Source organism: Macaca mulatta, chromosome 16, assembly GCF_049350105.2.
Source record: "Macaca mulatta isolate MMU2019108-1 chromosome 16, T2T-MMU8v2.0, whole genome shotgun sequence".
NCBI lineage: Eukaryota > Metazoa > Chordata > Mammalia > Primates > Cercopithecidae > Macaca > Macaca mulatta.
In genome coordinates, this window is record NC_133421.1 from 42,292,113 (window position 1) to 42,314,208 (window position 22,096).

The 22,096-nt window shown below is 38.3% G+C and overlaps 1 protein-coding gene across 6 annotated transcripts in view; it reads right to left on the bottom strand.

Annotated features, from left to right (window-relative positions):
- The window catches only part of MYO1D (myosin ID), a 379,527-nt gene that overhangs the window by 237,575 nt on the left and 119,856 nt on the right, over nt 1-22,096 (bottom strand). For all 6 annotated transcript variants that reach the window (XM_015119046.3, XM_077970764.1, XM_077970767.1 and 3 more), the window contains 4 exons: nt 19,962-20,132; nt 13,456-13,526; nt 9,687-9,761; nt 3,473-3,605 (listed from right to left, as the gene is read on the bottom strand). In XM_015119046.3, coding sequence (XP_014974532.1) covers nt 3,473-3,605; nt 9,687-9,761; nt 13,456-13,526; nt 19,962-20,132 — 450 coding nt within the window. The remainder of the gene's footprint in view (nt 1-3,472; nt 3,606-9,686; nt 9,762-13,455; nt 13,527-19,961; nt 20,133-22,096) is intronic.

Here is a 22,096-nt window from a genome sequence, read left to right on the forward strand (position 1 = left end):
ACACAACCAAAATGGCTTCCTTTGTCATCTATAATGTGGTTAATTCTTTTTTTTTTTTTTTTTTTTTTGTTGAGACAGAGTCTCGCTTTGTCGCCCAGACTGGAGTGCAGTGGCCGGATCTCAGCTCACTGCAAGCTCCGCCTCCCGGGTTCACGCCATTCTCCTGCCTCAGCCTCCCTAGTAGCTGGGACTACAGACGCCCGCCACCTCGCCCAGCTAGGTTTTTTTGTATTTTTTAGTAGAGACGGGGTTTCACCGTGTTAGCCAGGATGGTCTCGATCTCCTGACCTTGTGATCCGCCCGTCTCGGCCTCCCAAAGTGCTGGGATTACAGGCTTGAGCCACCGCGCCCAGCCCAATGTGGTTAATTCTTGTAAATGTTCCATGTATACTTTATTATTTTTTTGAGATGGAGTCTTGCTCTGTTCCCCAGGCTGGAGTACAGTGGCACCATCTCACTTACTGCAATCTCCACCTCCCAGGTTCAAGTGATTCTCCTGTCTCAGCCTCCTGAGTAGCTAGGACAACAGGCCACTATGCCCAGCTAATTTTTGTATTTTTAGTAGAGACAGGGTTTCACTATGTTAGACAGGCTGGTCTTGAACTACTGACCTCAAGTGATCCTCCCACCTTGGCCTCCCAAAGCGCTGGGATTACAGGTGTAAGCCGCCATATCTGGCCTCGATGTATACTTTAAAGGAATATATATTTCCTATTCCCTGGGTATGGGGTTCCTTTGATCTATTTGATAAAGTTTAAATTTGGTTTTCAAAGCTTCTGCATTCTTACTAACATTTTTGTCTGCTTCATCTATCACTTATCTTTCTGATAGCACTGGTTTAAAATCTCCCATTATGATGGTGGACTTGTCAATTTGTCAATTTTTCCTTTAAGATTTTTCAGGTTTTTTTTTTTTTTCTTTATAGAATTTATAAGAAGCATGGGTATGTTGTTAGGTACCTAGTTCAACATGGCTTGTCTTGGACAGTTTTATTTTGTTATCACTAGTTTACCTGTATTAATACTTGCTTTCTTAAATTCTATGTTCTTTCACATGAATGTTGCTTTTAACCATTTTTGGTGACAGGTGGCTTGATATCTTTATCTATGCCTTTGTTTTCGAGCTTTCTGCATGGTGTTATTTATGTGTGTCTCCCTTAAGCAGCATACAGCTGGATTTTCCACCTATCTAGTCTGCTTAGTCTATTTACATTATGATGAAGACCAATTATTTAGATTTATTTCTATCATATTATTTTGTTCTAAATGCAACTCTTTTTTTTTTCTGCCGTCCTCTAGAACCCCTCACTTTGGCTTCACCTTCTTGCCTTCTATTGTACTGATAAGTTGTCTATATTCTTCTGCTTGTCTCTGCTGCCTCCCTTCTCCCCTGACCTCCACACACACACATGGATTGGGAAGCTGTAGCAGAGATTGCTAGGCTAGTTCCCCACCTTATGTCCAGTATCTTTTTCTTACTTTAAAACAGAATTCTTATTGCTAGCTGAGTGCACTGCTGACCAGAATGTAAATACCCTTCCCAGCTTCCCTTACAACTCTATGTAGCAAATAGGATGTAGCTAAAGTGTTGTGTCAAACTTCCAGGAAGTCTCTTTGAAAAGGAGGAAGTTCCAGCTGCCATCATGGACCAGGAGGATGGATGGCAAGCACTAGGATGGTAGAGCAGAAGGACAGAAAGAACTTGGGTCTCTAATAACTTTGGATCTGCCATACCAGTCCTGGGATGCCTTCTTCTATACTTCATTTATAGGAGAGAGTAATAAATGTCTCTTTTATTTAAGCTACTAATTCAGGGATCTGTTTTATTAGAAGTTGAATGCAATTCCTGATACAGAAATTATAGAAAGTTCTAGAATTTTATTTCTTTACAAGGCACATTAACTACCAAGTTTAGAAAACACAACAATTCTTTTTCTAGTTAATTGACTAACTGTAGTAAACTGAATATTTAAAAATATTTCATGAAATTCAGTGTTCAACTGTTTCTTGTGTCCTTTGCCTTCGTTCCAGGTTCACTTTTCTTCTTGCTGGATGAAGCAGGCTGCAGCTGACATGCAAAGAAAAGCTGAGATACAAGAGTGAAGAGTCCTAATGGCATTCTAGCCTTCAGTGCCAGTGTCCTTACCCCTGCCCTTCTGGAGGTTTGATTATATAAGCCAACAAATTGTGCTTATATGCGGTCACTTCAGGCCAAAGAATCCTGACAAAAGGAAATAGAAAGCTACTGAACAGATGTGTTCCTGTGGCATTTGCCTAATTTATCCATAGTGAAGTAACCAGAAACGGTATAGATTTAAATTCTTAGAGAGGAAGTTGATTTAAAAAAAAAAAAGATAAAGAAGAAGAAACTACATAGGAGAAGCACCAGAAGAGAAAGATAAAAATGAAGAAACTAAAAATAACATGGCTCAGAATGCTGCCTAATTTATCAAACTTGTCAACAGTAGCAGTTAAGGGTAGAAATATGTTCTTTAAGAAAAAAAACAGACAAAAGTTATCAAATAGTATTAGTCCTCAAAGGAACAATGAAAACCACAAATAATTGTCAATAGTGCATCTTTTTTTTTTTTTTTTGAGACAAGGTCCTGCTCTGTCACCCAGACTGGAGTGTAGTGGTGCGATCTTGGCTCACTGCAACCTCTGCCTCCCAGGCTCAAGCAATCCTCCCACTTTAGCCTCCAGCATAGCTGGGAACACAGGCATGTGCCACCATGCCTGGCTAATTTTGTAACTTTTTGTAGAGGAGGTCTCATTATATTGCCCAGGCTGGTCTCAAGTGATCCTCCTGCCTCGGCCTCCTGAGTAGCTGGGACTGCAGGTGCATGCCACCATGCCCGGCTAATTTTTTTAACTTTTGTAGAAAGGAGGTCTCACTATATTGCACAGGCTGGTCTCAAGTGATCCTCCCGCCTTAGCCTCCCAAAGTGCTGGGATTACATATATATAAGCCACAACACCCAGGCCAATACATCTTTATATTTCAATTATTTAAAATAGCCTAAGGACAATACTTGCATACTAAATTTCCTCTTAAAACTCTCTGGCCACCTTGTACTCAAACACAGTATATAAATGGTGCATTTTACAACTTAATTCAGGATTTTACTTATTTATCTCGGCCAGGTCCTGTTTTCAGCACAGGAAAAAAGTTCCTTTTGCTGTGCATGCTATGCCTGATATATTTTTTAAATTCAAGATTTTTCCCTTGACCATGACAGTAGACTAAAAAGCTCAAATTTAAGATACATACTAATCTGGGACACAAACAATTGTTCCACTGAGGTGAGATTTTTTTAAATGCAAGAATAAAAATTCTATTATAACATTCACTTTATACATATTCTTCAATCTACATGTGATTACCTAAAAAGCAAATCATATATACATTCTTTATAATGCATCAAGAGGAAATCTATGAGTTAAAATGGATATTTAGAAAAGAAAATAATTACCTTTGATGCAAGGTTGTCTACTAAAGCAATCATAGAATTCTTAAACAAGGTAGCAGCAGTCAGAGGTCGCTTGGTCACCTCTGTAATGCTCAGTTTGCCTTCAGGCCACATATTCTTGAGCACAGGATTTGAACTGAGAAGCACAGAAAAAAACAATTCAAATGTCACATTCAAATAAGCTGGATAAAAACTGATAAGCAATTCTGCTGAAATATATCCTGAGAATCATAATTGGACTACAGACTGAACTCACAAGGCCTAATTGGAAAGATGATTCCATCCAGAAAATTATGCTGCAAGTATAATGACTGATACTGCAATGCAAATTGAGATTTTTTTCCAAACTACAGCATATTTAAAAAATTATTTAAACTTCTTTAAAGTGACATCTTTATTCTACCTACCTAGGACCCTCAAAGGGTCAATATGGCCCTTGCAATACATATAGAAAACAAATTCATTTTTGTGATGGTTAGAAAATGAGGACAAACCACTAGTAGAAAAATGATCCTCAATGTCACAGCAGAAAACATAAAAGTGGCAACATCTTTGAATTAAAGCAAATATTTATATATTAATAGAACAGTTAACACTACAGAAAACCCGCTTTTTTAAAAAAAACACAGGTAGGAATATAAAATAACCATTTTTATATTGTCCCTAGTAAATCAGTTTACTGTAGTTCAAATTGTCAACAAATTTGTAGGTAGCATTGGCAGTTACAATATTTTATTGATGTGACATTAGGACTGTTGCAGTCCAATTCTGAAAATGCATTTCAGGCCAATTTTCAGGTTAAAATTATATATTCATCATTCTGCTCTGTGGAGGTATTTTTAAAAACGTGTAGTGATCTCAACTGTCATTTTTTTCTGGTTTCATTTTGGGTGCTTTTGATGTTAAACTAATTGGAACTGAAAATGTTGCTTGCTTCCTAGAAACTTTTATCAGAAAAAAACTTTCCTTAGAAAATTGGGGGTTGAGAAGAGAAAATAATTAACATTAGCATTCACTGCTAATTGTTCTTACTACTGCTAACATTTTACCCACTTTCTTTCCCTCATATAAAATTTTAAAAATTGAATTGGATCTCCATAGCACCCAGAATGTTTCTGTATGTAGGTGCTCAAAATAATAGCCGCAAGATGAAAGAGCAGATGAGCACAAAGCGAAGAAGATAAATGGTGATGTGTGGATTGACTGGGTCTGTGAACACAGACAGAGCAACACTCCCAGACCTTACCATCATCAGCAAGCAGTGCCAACTACTGTCAAAGTGGCTACAAAACGCTGCAATAACCTGTGGTTTATGAACCCAGTTTCATTACTTTCTAGTCCTATTCCATAATTTTCCATTTGTACACTTACATCAAAATGACTACATAGATGTATATTGTTTTTCCTTAACCTTTTCATTCTTATCTTTAGCACAGAAATAATTTAAGGCAACATTCTTAACTTACAGTGCACATGGTTCCTGAATGCCATTCTAACACTTACTGAATAGAATTTTCAGAAAGTAGAAAACTGTACTTTGTGTACTTTGAAAAGTCTGACACACGTCAAAAGACTGTGTCTTTTAGTCACTGGCATTTGGTCTATGCAGTTTCTACACCAAATTCTTTGTCTACCTTACTCACTGTTGGCCATATTTGGAGACTATTCCTGCACTACACTGTAAAGGTTGGAAATGAAGGAAATAAGATAACATGTTAAATAGCAGAATTGATACAAAATGAATCCAAACAGTTATAGGGAGTCATTTTAAAGAGAAAGAACTTTCAGGCCAAGTCATGACTGTAATATTTTTGTTTTTCTGAGACAGCGTCTCACTCTGTCACCCAGACTGGAGAGCAGTGGCGAGATGATAGCTCACTGCAGCCTTGACCTTCCGGGCTCAAGTGATCCTCCCACCTCAGCCTCCCGAGTAGCTGGGACTACAGGTACGTGCCACCATGCCTGGCTTTTTAATTTTTTGTAGAAATGGGGTCTCCCTATGTTGTTCAGGCTAGTCTCAAACGATTCTCCCACCTTAGCCTCCCAAAGTGCTGGGATTATAGGTGTCAGTCACCATGCCCAGCCTGAATGTAATATTAACAAAACAGTTTTCAAAATATTTTAAATACCAGAACCCTTATCTCAAAAGAGAAGCTCCTCCAGAGACCTAGTATGTATAAGAGGTAAGGCAGATCTCACCTGGCTAACAAGACAGCAGTAAAGAGTAAAAGTTTGTGCACCTGGAATGCAAAATGCTTGCTCCCTTCCTCCCTCCATTTACACAGACACACACACACATACATGCATGCATACATGTGTGTATACTATCAAGGTCTACAGAACTAGAATTCAAGGAACACTGCTTAAAAATAATTATATTGCTGGGTGTAGTGGTGCATGTCTGTACCCCCAGAGGCAGAGTTGGGAGAATCACTTGAGCCCAGGAGTTCAGGGTTACAGTGAGCTATGATCACACCACTGTGCTCCAGGCTGGGTGACTGGGATAACACTTCTAAAAAAGAAAAAAGAAAAATAAAAATCATTATATTAACATATACAAAGAAAAAATGGATTCAAATTTTGGAAGGCTGTTAGCCATGGAAGCATCAAATAGTGTCCAGAGGTGAAGGTGGCTCATTCTAATACCATCTAGGAGGATGGTTTTATCCAATAAATAAATAAATAAATAAATAAATAAAGTCAAGACTTCCCATCTCACGGGCAAGGCCTTTCCTATTATGGAATATATGCAATATGCTGCATTTAACAGACTTTCAATCTTTCACCCCTTTGGCAAAACTATTCCTATTGTGAAATGGATTCATCTTAGCCTGATGCCTTTACTTGTTGGGTTTATCTAAGTTCCTTTGTTCTGATTCTGTGCTTACCAGGCAACTAAGCATTCTGGATTCCATGCGTAATAATGAATCAGAGTTCTCACTGCTATTTGACTTCCCAAGCAGGTCTTCCAATAGGGAAAACCAGCCTGTTATATGAACACAATTACAGTTGGCCCTCCATATCCACGGCTTCCACATTCAACATACCATGGATAGAAAATATTTTTTTAAAAGATGGTTGTGCCTGTACTAAACATGTACAGACTTTTTTGGAGGTCATTATTCTCTAAGCAATACAATATAACAACTATTTACACAGCACTTACATTTTATTAGGTTTTATAAGTAATCTGGGCATGATTTAAAGTATCTGGGAGGATGTGGGTAGGTTATATGTAAATACTACACCATTTTATATAAGGGACTCGAACATGTATGGATTTTGGTATCTTCAGTGGAGGAGGGTACGGGATGGAATTAATTCCCCACGGATACTTCGGGACAACTGGATTCCATTCCATGTTACTGTTAGATTTTCCACTAGAAATAAATCCACATGCTGTTTTGTTTCTACCTGGCCCAGAGAGCCTGGGCTATATTAGTTCACCACCGAAAGGTGAAGCTGTTCCCAGTAGCTGAACTTCTGGGCCATGGTACATTCCAAAGTTAACAAACACCACCTCGTGCAGCCTCTTGGTACACAGACTGGCAACACACCCTGATGGTACCACTGGCCAAATAAGGCTGTTTTTTCCAAGTTGAGCTTTTAGCATTTTCTGCACAGAGAAATGCTAGACTCCGTCATTTGTCCCTCAAAATGAATGTGCCTTACCTGATAAATTAAGCATTGAAATTCCCTTCTGAAAGTCCTTTTTCTCCATGCCCAGTTCTTCCAAGGATCCTCTCTCACATTCCTATGTCTCTGTAACTTTCTACTAATGATAGTGCTATCATTAATCTTGGTGGCTTCAACATCCACACAGATGAACCATTTGATAACAATTCTTGAAAGAACTGTTTAAACATAATGTCTCTGTATCCTCATTTCCTGTATTCCCTTGAGCTGACATCAATGAGATATTTGTCTTCAACGCTACATGGAAACCAGTGTTGTCAAGAGTCCCACTGACCTCGGCATTAGCAAATCCAATGGTCAGTCTTGGTCCTCTCATCACTCCTGCTTTTGACAAGATTTGATGTAGTGTATCAATTTTTTTCTTCTTTAAACATTTTTTCTTGGCTTGGCCTCTGTGACACCAGATTCCCAGTTTACTTCCTTCCTCACTGGCATGCTCTGTTTCCTTTGCTAGTTCCTCTTTCCTTGTTTGACTCTACATGTTACAGTGTCTCAGGAATTAGTTTTTTTAACCTCTTCTCTTTTTGAAATCCATGCTCACTCCCTAGATACTCTCATCTAGTCTATAGCTTTAAATACAATCAATACACTGACGACTGTGAATTTATATCTCTAGCCCCACCTTTCCCCTGAGAGCCACACGCACATTTGCAATTGCTGATTTGGCACTTTTAATTCAGTATCCAAAATGCACTTCAGACATAACACATCCAAAACAAAACTCTTAATTTCCCTGAACCAATTAGCGTTTCCTCTTGTCTTCTCCTATCAGGCTCAGGTATCACCTCTGATTTCTGTCTTCCTCTCACACTACACATGGTCTCTACCAGCAAATCTTGTCGACTCTACTTGCAAAACATCATCCAATCTGACCCCTTTTCATTATCTCTGTCACCACCACCCAGGCCTCAGCCTGCATTATTATTATTATTTTATTTTATTTTATTTTATTTTTGAGACAGAGTCTTGCTCTGTCGCCCAGGCCGAGTGCAGTGGCGCAATCTTGGCTCACTGCAAGCTCTGCCTCCCGGGTTCACGCCATTCTCCTGCCTCAGCCTCCCGAATAGCTGGGACTACAGGCACCCGCTGCCACACCCAGCTAATTTTTTTTGTATTTTTAGTAGAGACGGGGTTTCACCGTGTTAGCCAGGATGGTTTCAATCTCCTGATCTCGTGATCTGCCTGCCTCGGCCTCCCAAAGTGCTGGGATTACAGGCGTGAGCCACTGCACAAGGCCGCAGCCTGCATTATTAAACTCGCCTGCTTTACTGTCTATTTCCATGCTTGTCCCTTACTGTGAGCATTTTACATAGTAGTAGCAGCATTGATATCTTTAAAACATAAATCACATCACATCACATCATAAATTCCAATGCTTCCCTTAAGACTTTCTTCTTACCCGGACTCAGGCTCTGTGATCCAGGCTCTATCTACCTTTCTAAAGTCACTCTCCCCATCCCTCACTTTGTTTTCCCCACTTGCTGTTAATACACTCAAGCTCATTCCCACCTTGGGGCCTTGGTACTAGCTATTCTCTCTGTCTGGAATGCTCTTCCTCCAGATATCTGCATGGCTCCCTCCACTTAATTCAGGTCTCTGCTGAAATGTCACCTCTATAAGAGGCCTTTTCTGACTACCCTATCTATAATTCCTTCCCAGCCCCTCCTCGTCTGTACCCTTCAATCTCTTACCTACTTTATTTTTCTGCATAGCACTTGGCACAAACTGAAAATTGTTTCCTTGTTTATTAACAGTCACCTTCACTAGACTATAATCTCCATGAGGCCAGGGACTTTGCCTACATTTTTTCACAGCTGTATCCCAGAATATAGAAGAATGTGTGCCTCAAAGGTACTCAATATATTTTTGATAATCTACTGAGCAACTGACTAAGTAGACTTAATAAATGAATGAATATAGTTCTTTAACCTGTAAGAAGATGGCCAGGAATCCTCTTTCTTCTTCATGGACCTTCTGTTTAAAGTATCCATACTAGATTTAAACTTGTTATCATTTGCCTAGTTTTATTTTGCCATAACTTTTCCACATTTTGTTGGTTTGTGAGAAGATTCTGTTGGCTCAGTCACCATCAGTGCTCACTGACACGAGATGCCACTCTGATATCAGAGCGGTCTCTTATTTGGGGGTGAAGACACTACAATGGGAATCTGAGTATGCAAAACTTCTAGCTGGGCCAGATGTCACCTGACACTTCTTCATCACACTGGCCTGGCCTGAGGACTGCTGAGTATACTGGTAGGGGATGCTGGAAGGCTGGCAGCAGTGAGCACAGAAACTGAGGCAACCCAAGGGAAATCAAAGCAAATCATATTATTAGCAGGGCCCTGCCCAAAATTTATAGATTTTATCATAAAGTTAGTTATATGCTATTTATTAAGTCTGATAAAGCAGAACAAGAAAATGTGCCAGAAAATCTTAAAATTTCATATAAATATAACCATATGCATATATTACATATGTCAATGAGCTTAATCTAGAGTTAATAAAATTTAAATCTTACCTGTTATACATAAGGCGCTTGAAATCTTGAAATAAAGTGTCTTTATTTTTGTCAATAAAACCAATGACAGAATAGCTAACAGGAGAGAAATCACAGAAAACATGTATTATTTACCAAGCAAGAGCCACATTTAAGATTTTCTAGGAGGCGACAAGCCTTTCCACCGTTAATTATGCAATCAATCATCTAAAAGCTGATGTTGTTCACTTTGTCTGTATTAAAGGATACCGAATTTACCTACTAAATAGAAGGGACTTTGTTTCTATTCTTCAAAAGGAGAGCAAGCATCAGTACTATTATTATGATTAAGATGATAATTTCCTACTGGTTTATTGCTTACCTCAAGAAGATGACTTTTTAAAAGATAGCTGTATTTATCATCCAGCATTCCTAAGATAAAAGCAAAACAGCAACATACAGGAACTAACAGTCTCATCCGTAGGGAGATCAAGTGACTTGCCTAAGGTTCACTCAATGTTCAGGGTAGGATAAAAGAATCCAAGAAGAACTGCAAAGGATGGTAAGAATTGGATAAGCAGAGGAGAAAAAGGCAGGCAGATCACACAGGGAAACAGATCAAATAGAGTGATGAAGGCAGGCACATGCATGGCATTCTGGAGAGAGAATGAGGAGGCCAGTATAGATGATTTGGAGGAAGGGAGATGAGTAAGGTCTTGAAAGTCCAGCTAAGATTGCAGTTGGTGAGAAGAGTGGGAATAGAACTATACTACTCCAGTGACTGGCATGAACTCTAGGAGGAGTGAATTCAGTTTTGGGGTTCTAAAAGTAATTGAGGACTCTGGGTGATTAAGACAGAGGCTAAGAGATTAAGCAAATAGGAACTTTAGATACAGCTACACCTTACAGTTCTGCTCTCGTGCCTGTTTTCTCCCTTGGCAATCAGATCAGTATAGGCAATTCCCAGATCTCTAACCTGGATTCCTTGCCTTACATATTTAATCCTGCAAGAAAGTTCCTTCAGGCTGTGCTGTCCATGGGTACTTTAAGGTTACCGTATCCAAAATTATTTCCTTGCTTGCCCCGACCTAGGTCTTCTTAATACTTTCAAGTCACTTTTGACTGAACCTTTGTGATTTGATCTCAAGCTACTCTTCCAGATAGTTCTACTTCTCTGTGCTACAAAAAAGGATACACTTCAATCAGATGGACCTAGTTGCTATTTCCTGAATATTCTGTAGCACTCTTCCCACTTCTTCTTATAAAAATAATTCCTAGCATTCGAAGACCAGCATCAGCCCTCCTGGGTTTATTACACAAACCTGGAAGTATTTCCTTACTCTAAATTCCAACTGAGTAATTGCTATTACTCATATGGCAATTATTTTAGACCATTGTTATTGTATACATGTATATAAATGTGTCTATGTGTATATATGTGTGTTTACATGTGTATAAATAAGAACACATACAAACGTACATATGTGTATGTATGTATCTTACATGGCAAGCTCTTTGTGGGCAGGGACCATACCTTATGAAGTATTGAGCACACAGAAGATACTCAGTAAAAATCTAGAAAAGGATTGAAGAGTTTAAGAAGTGAAGAGGAAGTCTGAGGCGTTGAATATCCCTCAAAAGGATTAGTTGAAGTTCTAGACTAGGAGTCTAGAAAGCTAGTTATTATCTCAGTTCTTCTGTAAATTTGCTAAGTGACATTGAGTAAGAACTGTACTCATTCTGCATAAGTTTCTTCATCTGTAAAACAAAGTGGCTGGTCTAGGTCATCTCTAAGGCCTCTATCCAGCTCTGCATTTGTGCCATTCTGCATTGTATGAAAGTACCCTGTAAGTGAGGCTTGGATTTTTAGTGGAGATATTTGTATGGTACTGGATCTTCCCTCTTCAGTATTACAGAACCTGGGAACATGACCAGAAAAAGTGGAAAATGGTGCCATTCCATCACTAATGGTTAGCTTGACAGATGGCATGATAATTTTGAGCCATATCATTTTATGGTCCTAGAATTTTAATTTAAATCAGGAACAGCTATTAACATTTCTTTTTAATTTTTAAAAAATTAAACATCTTTTCGGCATTTATAGAGAAGATGATTTACCTTTTTTTGTTTAATCTCTTCCTGCAATGGATTACATGTAAAGAATTCCTAATGCAAAAACTAAGAAAAAGAGTTCTTTAAACAATAAGATGAGGAGCAGTGTTCAGTAGACAGCAAAGGCGTAACAAATACAGTAGGCTAAGAAATGCAGCCCCAACAAAAGTTTCACATCAAATTCCCTGGAACCTGGGAATGTTACCTATATCATAAAATATGTGATGAATGATCTTGAGGAGAAGCTCATCCTATATTATTCAGATGGGCCCTACATGCCATATCAAATGTCACTTTAAGATAGAGGCAGAGTGGCTAGGCTCGGTGGCTCATGCCTGTCATCCTAGCACTTTGGGAGGCCGAGGCGGGCAGATCAATTGAGATCAGGAGTTCGAAACCAGCCTGGCCAACATGGTGAAACCCCGTCTCTACTAAACATACAAAAATTAGCCAGGCATGGTGGTATGTGCCTGTAATCCCAGCTACTCAGGAGGCTGAGATAGGAGAATTGCTTGGGCCTGGGAGGTGGAGGTTGCAGTGAGTTGAGATCGCGCCACTGCATTCCAGCCTGGGTGACAGAGTGAGACTCCATCTCAAAAAAAAGAAAAAAAGAAAAAAAAAAAAAGAGATAGAGACAGAGGGAAGTTAACAGACACACAAAGAGGAGGGCAATGTGACTGGAGTGATACAGCCACAAGCCAAGGAATGTCCAGTGCTACTAGAAGCTGGAAAAAAAGGAACAGATTTCTCTCTACAGGAACCCCCAGAGGGAGTGTGGCCCTGCTGACATCTTGATTTTGAACTTTTAAACTTCAGAACTGTGAAAGAGTAAGTTTCTGTTGATTTAAGGCCTCTGACTGTGGTGAATTTGTTATAGCAGCCCTTGGAACCTAATGTACTAAGGTAGTTTTAATTTTTAGTAACACTTTCTGATCAATTTCTACTTTATTGTATTGTTAATAAAAATATGACTAGTAAGAATTTTACTTTTTCAAATAATATTTGGAAAATAATGTAGCAAAAATGGTTTTTGCTTATGCAGTTACCCAACTATTCGTAGAACTTCATATAGAGGAGCAATTGTCACCCAGGGGTCTTTTTATGCCTACTATTTCTTCTACTTGGAAAGCTTTCTCTTTTCTCTCCCCTCTTCCTAATTCATTCCCCTGACTAACGCTCTTTTACTTTTAGGACTCAATTTGGATGCCACTTCCTCGAGCAAGACCTCTCTCTGCCCCTCTCAGCGGGTTAATTATTCCTCCTCACTGCTCCTATAATGCCTTGTGCTTCTCTAGTTTAACTGTTTCCATTCTTCATTATAGTGACCTTTGATTGATGTACATGCCTATATTCTTCACTAAATTCTTGGTTTCTTTAGGGCAAGGACCATCTTATCCATCTTTCTATCTCAGTTCTTAAAATACTTCCACGATTTATTGACCCACCAGCTGATTTTTACTGAATCCTAACTATGCCAGGAACTGCACATGGGCACATAGTGTGTGTTCAATGAACGACTGAAAAGCAAGGAATGAATGAAGCTATGCCATTTTTTCAGTTGAACAAATTAAAATACGTTGACATATCAAATGACCAAAACATGCAAATGAATATAAAACCAATATACATTTTTCCTGGTTATATTTTCTAAAGTGAGGTGGCATGCAAATCATGGTAGTTACCAATGTAAGATACTCACACCACATCTCCTGCATAATGTCGAATTCGAAAATCTCGATCAAACTCCAGAATTTTGTCTGAGGCACAGAGCTAAGAAATCAAGAAGGATATTATTTTGAAAACGGACATTTTTGCTTTCCTAAAAATATAGTCCAACTTAATATGAAATGATGATAATATCACAAATTATGACATCACATTGTGTGGGGCTTGATTTAAAAATATGGCTTATGTATTATATAGTAAAGACTAAACTTTCACTAGAAATCCACACAGCTAGACTACATTTCCTGTCCACTCTTACAGATGGATATGGCCAAGTAACCAAGTTCTGGACAATGGAAGTAAAGTGTGGCTGTTCTAGGCCTAAACTGGTGAAAAGTGAATGACCCCCCTTCTGTGCTTTCTTCTCTCCTCCCACTAGTTGGATGCAGAGGGTAGTCTCTAAGGCATGGAATAGTCAGAAGACAGAGGAAGTTTGGGTCCCTGAGAGAGAGACAGACTTCTACTATGTTATGAACTTTAATCTTGGCTATAGGGCAGGCACGGTGGCTCAGGCCTATAATCCCAGCACTTTGGGAGGCTGAGGCAGGCGGATCGCTTGAGCCCAGTAGTTCAAGACCAGCCTGGGCAACATGGTAAAACCCCATCTCTACTAAAAATTACAAAAGTTAGTCAGGTATGGTGGCATGCATCTGTAGTCCCAGCTACTGGGGAGACTGAGATGGGAGAATCCCCTGAGAGTGGAAGGCAGAGACTGCAGTGAGCCAAGATTGGGCCACTGCACTCCAGCCTGGGCGATACAGCGAGATCCTATCTCAAAAACGAAACCAAACCAAACAAAATTTAGCTACTCTCTTCATGCAGTCCAGCCTACCCTGACTGACAGAGTTTCTTTCTCCTCTAAGGTCCACTTAAGGAGGACCATACCGAAGGCTTACTAGTTGTTAGGCACATACATCTTATTCGGTCCTCACTGTTGACATCTAAGGTATAATGATCTCTCTATAACACACATGGCAACTGAGGCTCAAAGAGGTTAAATAATTGGCACAAGATCACATAGCTAGTAAGCGGTACCCCTGGGAAGGACTCCTGGAATCGAATGTAACATCTGTGCTCTCTTATATACATGGAGGCCTGGCTAATCTGTCTGCTAAGCTGAGACTCCAGTTCAGGACTATTGCTTCACAGAAGATAAAGCTTCTGCAGCTCTTTCCCACAGAAGAGGAATAGTTTATGGGAAGGCAGTTTTTATATGGCTGTGGAGGTCTCTATGACTTTCTACAACGTTCCTTGTTATAGTAGGACCTAGACTTCTTTGTCTGCCCTGTGAAGAATCACTTGGAATCTTATAGTTTTTTAAACAGACATCTAAGAGAGTTCACAAAAGTTTTCCTGGGAAGGCCGGGTGCGGTGGCTCATGCCTTTAATCCCAGCAGTTTGGGAGGCCGAGGCAGGCGGATCACGAGGTCAGGAATCCAAGACCATCCTGGCTAACACGGTGAAATGCCGTCTCTATTTAAAAAACACAAAAAATTAGCTGGGCGTGGTGGCAGGTGCCTGTAGTCCCAGCTACTCAGGAGGCTGAGGCGGGAGAACAGCGTGAACCTGGGAGGTGGAGCTTGCAGTGAGCCGAGATTGTGCCATTGCGCTCCAGCCCGGACGACAGAGCAAGACTCCATCTAAAAAAAAAAGTTTTCCTGGGGAAATATACAAAACTCACTCAGGTTCTAATGTTAGGTAACAAATAATCTCAACCTGAAAGGTGTTTTCTATTAATTTGACAAGTGAATAATTATAGGAAATTAGAGTCAGACCTCCAAGGTTCAAATCTTGGCTCTACCATCTACTCACTCTGACTTCTTTAATAATTACTTATCTCAGAGAGTTGTCCTGAGGATTAAATGAATATGGAGAACAAAGCATCTACCATACAGAGAGGTCTCCAAAATACTTAATTCCCCTTTCCTGCTCTCTCTCTTATTAACCCCTTTTACAAACCATTTTCTTTACAAACCCCTTAAGGAAAAGGACCCAAGAGATGTCTACACTAATGGAACATTCTTACATTTGGATACTGCAAAGTCCCAACCGATCTGAACACAGGAGGTTTTAGATTTTTCTTTACTTTTTTGGTAACAGCAAAGTTATGTATCGATCATTTAACTTTTTATATTAATAATTTAAATAATAATTTTATGCTTTATTGGATCATTTGCCTGTCTCTCCATGGCAACTTTAATGCGGAGGAAACAATGTAGTCCCTAAATGAAATAACTGTTACAAGACAGAAACCTCTAATTTAACATGCCAGTAAGTCTAGCTAATCAGTAACCAGTAGCAAATGATGATATCCAGCTCAACACACAGAATAGCATATGTAATAAACGGTTCACAGTGATTAAAATATTTTGATAGTTTGATCATTTCTTTTCTTCATTAGGTAAAAATCCCAAAGAAGAACACATTTTAAAACTCTCTATCTCAAAGAAATAAAAGGTATTCAAACTGGAAAACAGAAGTCAAATAATTCTCGTTCACTGATAACATGATCTAATACCTAGAAAACCCTAAAGACTCTTCCAAAAGACTCCTAGACTTGATAAGCAACTTCAGTAAAGTTTCAGGATATAAAATCAATGTACAAAAATAAATAAGTATTTCTATACACGACCAATAACATTGAAGCTGAGAACCAAATCAAGAATTCAATCCCATTTACAATATCCACAAACACTCACACAAAAGAAAACCCTAGGAATATATTTAAACAGGGAAGTGAAAGATCTCTACAAGGAGAACTACAAAACACTGATGAAAGAAGTCATAGATGGCACAAAAAAATGGAAAAACATACAATGCTCAAGGATTGGAAGAATCAATGTCATTAAAATGCTCATACTGACCAAAGCAATCTACAAATTCAATGCCGTTTTTATCAAATTACCAATGTCATTTTTCACAGAATTAGAAAAACAATCCTAAAGTTCATATAGAACCAAAAAAAGCCCAAATAGCCAAAGCAATTCTAAGCAAAACAAACAAAACCAGAGGCATCATATTACCCTGACTTCAAAATTATACTACAAGGCTATTGTAACCAAGACAGCATGGTACTGGTACAAAAATAGACATATAGATCAATGGGACACAACAGAGAGCCCAGAAATAAAGCTGTATACCTACAATCAACTGATCTTTGACAAAGTTGACAAAAATAAACAATGGAGAAAGGATATGCTATTCACTAAGTGGTACTGGGAAAAATAGCTAGCCATATACAGAAGAATGAAATTGGACCCCTGTCTCTCACCATACACAAAAACCAGCTTAAGATGAATTAAAGACTTAAATGTAAAACCTGAAGCTATAAAAATCCTAGAAGAAAACCTAGGAAAGACTCTTCTGGACATTGGCCCAGGCAAAGAATTTATGACCAAGACCTCAAAAACAAATGTGACAAAAACAAATGAGACTTAATTAAACTAAAAAGGTTCTGTACAGCAAAAGAAATAATCAACAGAGTAAACAAAAAACCTACATAATCAGAGAAAATATTTGTAAATTATGCCTCCAACAAAGGACTAATATTCAGAATCTACAAGGAACTCAAATAATTAAATAACAAAAAAAATTACATAACCCCATTAAAAAGTGGGCAAAGAACATGAACAGGTATTTTTCAAAAGAAGAAATACAAACAGCCAACAAACATTTTTAAAAAAGTTCAACATCACTAATCATCAGAGAAATACAAATTAAAACCACAATGAGATACCGTCTTATACCGGTCAGAATGGCTATTACCAAAAATGTCAAAAACAGATGGCATAGATGTGGAGAAAAGGAAATGCTTATACACTGTTGGTGGGAATGTAAATTAATACAACTTCTATGGGAAACAGTATGGAGATTTCTCAAAGAAATGTAAACATTTCTTTTAAACGGTAGTTCTAAAAATAGAACTATCATTTGACCTAGCAATTCCACTACTAGGCATAACGAAAAGACATTAGTGCTCATATGTTTACCATAACATTATTCACAATAGCAAAGTAATAGAATCAATCTAAGTGTCTATCAACAAATGATTGGATAGAAAGAAAATGTCATATACATATATATAATGGAATACTATGCAGCCATAAAAAAGAATGAAATCATGTCCTCTGCAGCAACAGGGGTGGAGCTGGAGGACATTATACTAGGTGAAATAATGTACGTTTTCGCTTATAAGTGATAGCTAAACAATGCATATGCATGAACACAAAGATGGAAATAAGACACTGGGGACTCCAAAAGCAGGGGGGTGAGGGTTGAAAAATTACATATTGGGTACAACGTTCACTATTTGGGTGATAAGTATGCTAGAGGCCCAAAGCTTACCATTATGCAATATATCCATGTAACAAACCTGAACATGTACCCCCCAGATCTAAAATAATATAAATAAATAAACAAATAAATAATCACTATCTCAGCACTTGTCTTAGGGATACCAAAAGAAAGAGCTACTTGGTCTAAAAGTTGGGAAACCTGGGCTCCCACAAATTTGAAAAAGAAAAAGAAAATCCTCTCCACAGATAAATTACTATTTAGCATTTCATATCAAATCAGTAGCAAATACTGATGTAGTATGTATAGTTACTCTTACGAATGACATGGCTGGGCGTGGTGGCTCATGCCTGTTATCCCAGCACTTGGGAAGACCCGGAGGGACAAATGACCTGAGGTCAGGAGTTCAAGACAAGCCTGGCTAACACGGTGAAATCCCATCTCTACAAAAACACAAAAATTAGCTGGGCATGATGGTGGGTGCCTGTAATCCCAGCTACTTGGCAGGCTGAGGCAGGAGAATCGCTTGAACTTGGGAGGCGGAGGTTGCAATGAGCCAAGATGGCGCCATGCACTCCAGCCTGGGCGACAGAGTGAGACTCCATCTCAAAAGAAAAAAAAAAAAAGGAATGGCATTATATTTCAAAATATTTGGTTGACACATTTAATTCAGGTATATAAATGGCCAAGGTAGAAGGTATCAAAATGAGGTAGATTTGATTTCTCATGTGAGACTCATAGCTAATTTAAATGAAAATTTAAATAAGATTTATTTGATATGATTGGGAAAAATTCAATTCAACTTTACAAACACTGATTGAATGTCTACCATCTGGTAGGCACAGTGCTAAGTGAGTCTCCAAAACCTGAACTGTGATTATAAAGGGCATTTATAAACTTTCCCTCAAAGATAGGACATTTGCCCATGTAATCATGCCATCTTTAAAAACATCACTCTAAATTATTTAGGTGACTTCTAACTTGGCTCAGTGCTCTGTCCCCAGCACCTAGGATTGCATCTGGAAGATGAGAAACACATATTAGGTATTTGTGGTGTAAATGGGGAATGACTGAAGCAGTCCTAACCCAAAATCCTAATATGAAAGAGCAAACTGTAGTATCTGAAAGCCAACTTGTAGTAGGGTTACAATCAATCCTCAGTAACAGACCAAGGAGAATATTTTAGAAAAAACTGGCCTAAAATCAATATCAGCTAGTAATCTATTTCTTGACGATTTGGGCTTTAGCTAGTTAACTGCAGAATTTCCCTGTTCTGATTACATAATTTCAAAGGAGACGAAGTTAGAAAATAGACTTTATTCACACTAAAAAATGGCAGTGTCATAGATTTATATGGAACTGTGGAGAGGCAGAAATGTTTGCCCCCTTTTTCTATGGATGTGAAGGAGCAGGGGCCTGTTTTCCCTTTAGCATATGGTTACTAGACAAGACTATGTGCAGGGAAGTCTCAGGGGTGATGATGATGTCTTCCTCTTCTAACACGAATTTCTTGAACAAACACTATGCAAATGGAATATTCCATGCAAATGATATGTCCATATCAGCACAAAGGTCTGATAATCACAACTGCCACCAATTACTACAGATATGTGATCTGTTTATGACATTTTTAGATCGTGAAAAATGGAGAGTTAAGAGGATACCCATTTATTTAATGAATAAGTTTCTTTGTAATAACTAGAATTACAACTAGAATCTCTCTGTTTTCAAGAAAGTCATATGGTCTGAAGAAGTACGGCAGAGTACACAACACATTTTGTTACTGAGGATTACAGTATAAAGTCAAGGACAAAAGCTATTTTCCATGCCAGAATTATCAGATGCAGGAGTAAAACTCTAGCACATGAGCAAGGCCTCTACATCTATTGGTTATAAATGACATCATGCTTTCTAAAGAATCATGCTCATTTTTCGTATTTCTACGAAATTGTATAGTCTGGAGCTCCCTCTCCTGGATTAACATGATTTTATCAATTTCTTCATACTATAAACCAGAGAGGCAGAATTTATCCACAGCAATAAATCATTTAATGGATGTTTGTGACTTTTCTTTCTTATAAAAGGGGACATTCTTTTAACCCAACAAATAAAGTCATTTAACTCCATCAAACAATAAGGAGAATCTCACAGATAAAAGGGAGAAGAAGGCATCATTAAACACATTACCTTTCGGCTGGAAAAATGGCCATGTTTGCCTAATTTACTGTTAAGTGCTTCAAGAAACATTTCATCAGTGACTTTGCCGACATTCATGCAAGCGTCATCGAGGATTGCAATGATCCCTTTGTGCTGCTGCTCCACAAGGTCAACAATGATCTGATTGTTGAAGTAGTCAATCTGTAGGACACAGCAAGGAGGCAATTCTGAAGAGAACAGTGACCAGGCCAGGTTAAACCCTGGTACCCCCATTTGTATCAGGAGTTTAGATAAAACTACTTTAGTGTCAATGTGTGAGTGACATTAAAGAAGTCTTACACTAAAACGAGTACGCGTTCTAACAGAGATTTATTTTTAAATTTCTTTGTTAACTTTCTATCATGAAATACATTGTCTGAGATTAGTATAGCCCAAGGCAAAGATAATAAGGTAGACACCATTTCTGCCATTACAAACTCATTTTAATCCTGCCTCCAGATCCCACACCCAACCCTACTCCTTCATACCAATCTGCCTGCCATTAATCATAAGGTCCACCTTCCACAAAGGGCCAACAAATAACCTTAAAGTATTATCTGATATACTACTTGATAATAAAGTTAAGGTACTACACAAAACTTGCATTTTTATAAAAGCAGGGTACAAGTTAAATGTTTAGTTTTAGAAATTTTGTGCAATATGTTCATAATGATGGCTGTGGTTGCCACAAACTGCCTCGTTTACCTTTAAATACTCTTAATGTGTCATGCATGCAGATGGAAGGGGTGGAACTGTGCACTAAAGTGGGGTCTTTAACTGAAGTGTTTGGCAGAGTTGCCTTCTACTTGCCAGTTCAAAAGTTCTGTTTTCATATAGAATATATATACTAAAAAATTTCAGTCTGTTAAACAGCCTTACTCTGATTCAGCCTCTTCAGATACTCTTGTGCTGTGCAGCAGTGGCTCTATGTGTAAATGCTATGCACTGAGGGTACACAAAAATATCAATATTATGTGTACAGAGCAATGCCTCATACCAATCAGATGTCCATTTGTTATTGTGTTTGTTAACAACCCTTTATCTCTTAGTGTTAAATAAACTCCACTTAAAACGGAAAAAAAAGAACTTGCATTTTTAGTTACATGACCTTGAATGACTAAACTCCAAAAGAGCATTTCTTTCAGTTTCCCCAAAGTTAAAAAGCTTATTCAAAATTCTATTGAATTTTGACATTTTTCTAGGCATAATATAAAGAATTTAATTCTGAATAAATAAGTATCTATAAAAGATAAGAAAAAGCTTTTCCTTTACTTCCACAAGCGGAATGAAGTTATACATAACTTCTGGCTTTTCAGCAACTCTATATATACAAGGTTTGTCCAACAATCCTCTGCCACACCTGTTTATTCTGATAGCCTGCAATGCACCTATCACCACACACAGAGGGCACACAAAGGTCCAACTCAGGCAAGCTGCACGTCGCAACGAGGGGCAGCTTATGATCACACAGTTTAATCTGGTGTGTTGCTATGTCCCATCTTATGCAGGAGTTACCTAAACTGATCGTTGTCTCCATTACCTTCTGTAAGGTCTACATACTCATAATAGACCACTCAAGTAACTCATGTATTCCCATTTCATGCTTTAAAATCCAAGGATTTATGCCAGCTATTTGTACGTGGCTTTTAGCTCCATTTCTAGTCTTGCATATTCTCTTCTGTATCTTATGGACTGAAACCTGTAAAGTGGGTAGTTTTTACTTTGTTTTCTATACTTTTCTGATTTGTCTAAATTAAAGTTTCTCAATTAGGAGGAATTTTGCCCACCAGGGGACATTTGGCAATGTCAGGAGACATTTCTAGTCAAAATGGGGTAGCGGTGCTACTTGCATTTGGTGGGTAGAGGCCAGGGATGCTGCTAAACATCCTACAATGCATAGAACAGCCTCTACAACAAAGAATTATCTGGCATAAAATTTCAGTGGTACTGAGGTGAAGCAATGTAAGTCTAAATATTTACTTTCATTATGGGCATTTATTACATTTCTAATTAGGGAGAAAAGTTATTTCTATCTTTGCAAAAAAATCCTAATACTACTCAAAAAGCAGGAGCTCTATATTAATAGTTGACATCTTAGACTTTGGGACTATGAAATTAAAGACCAA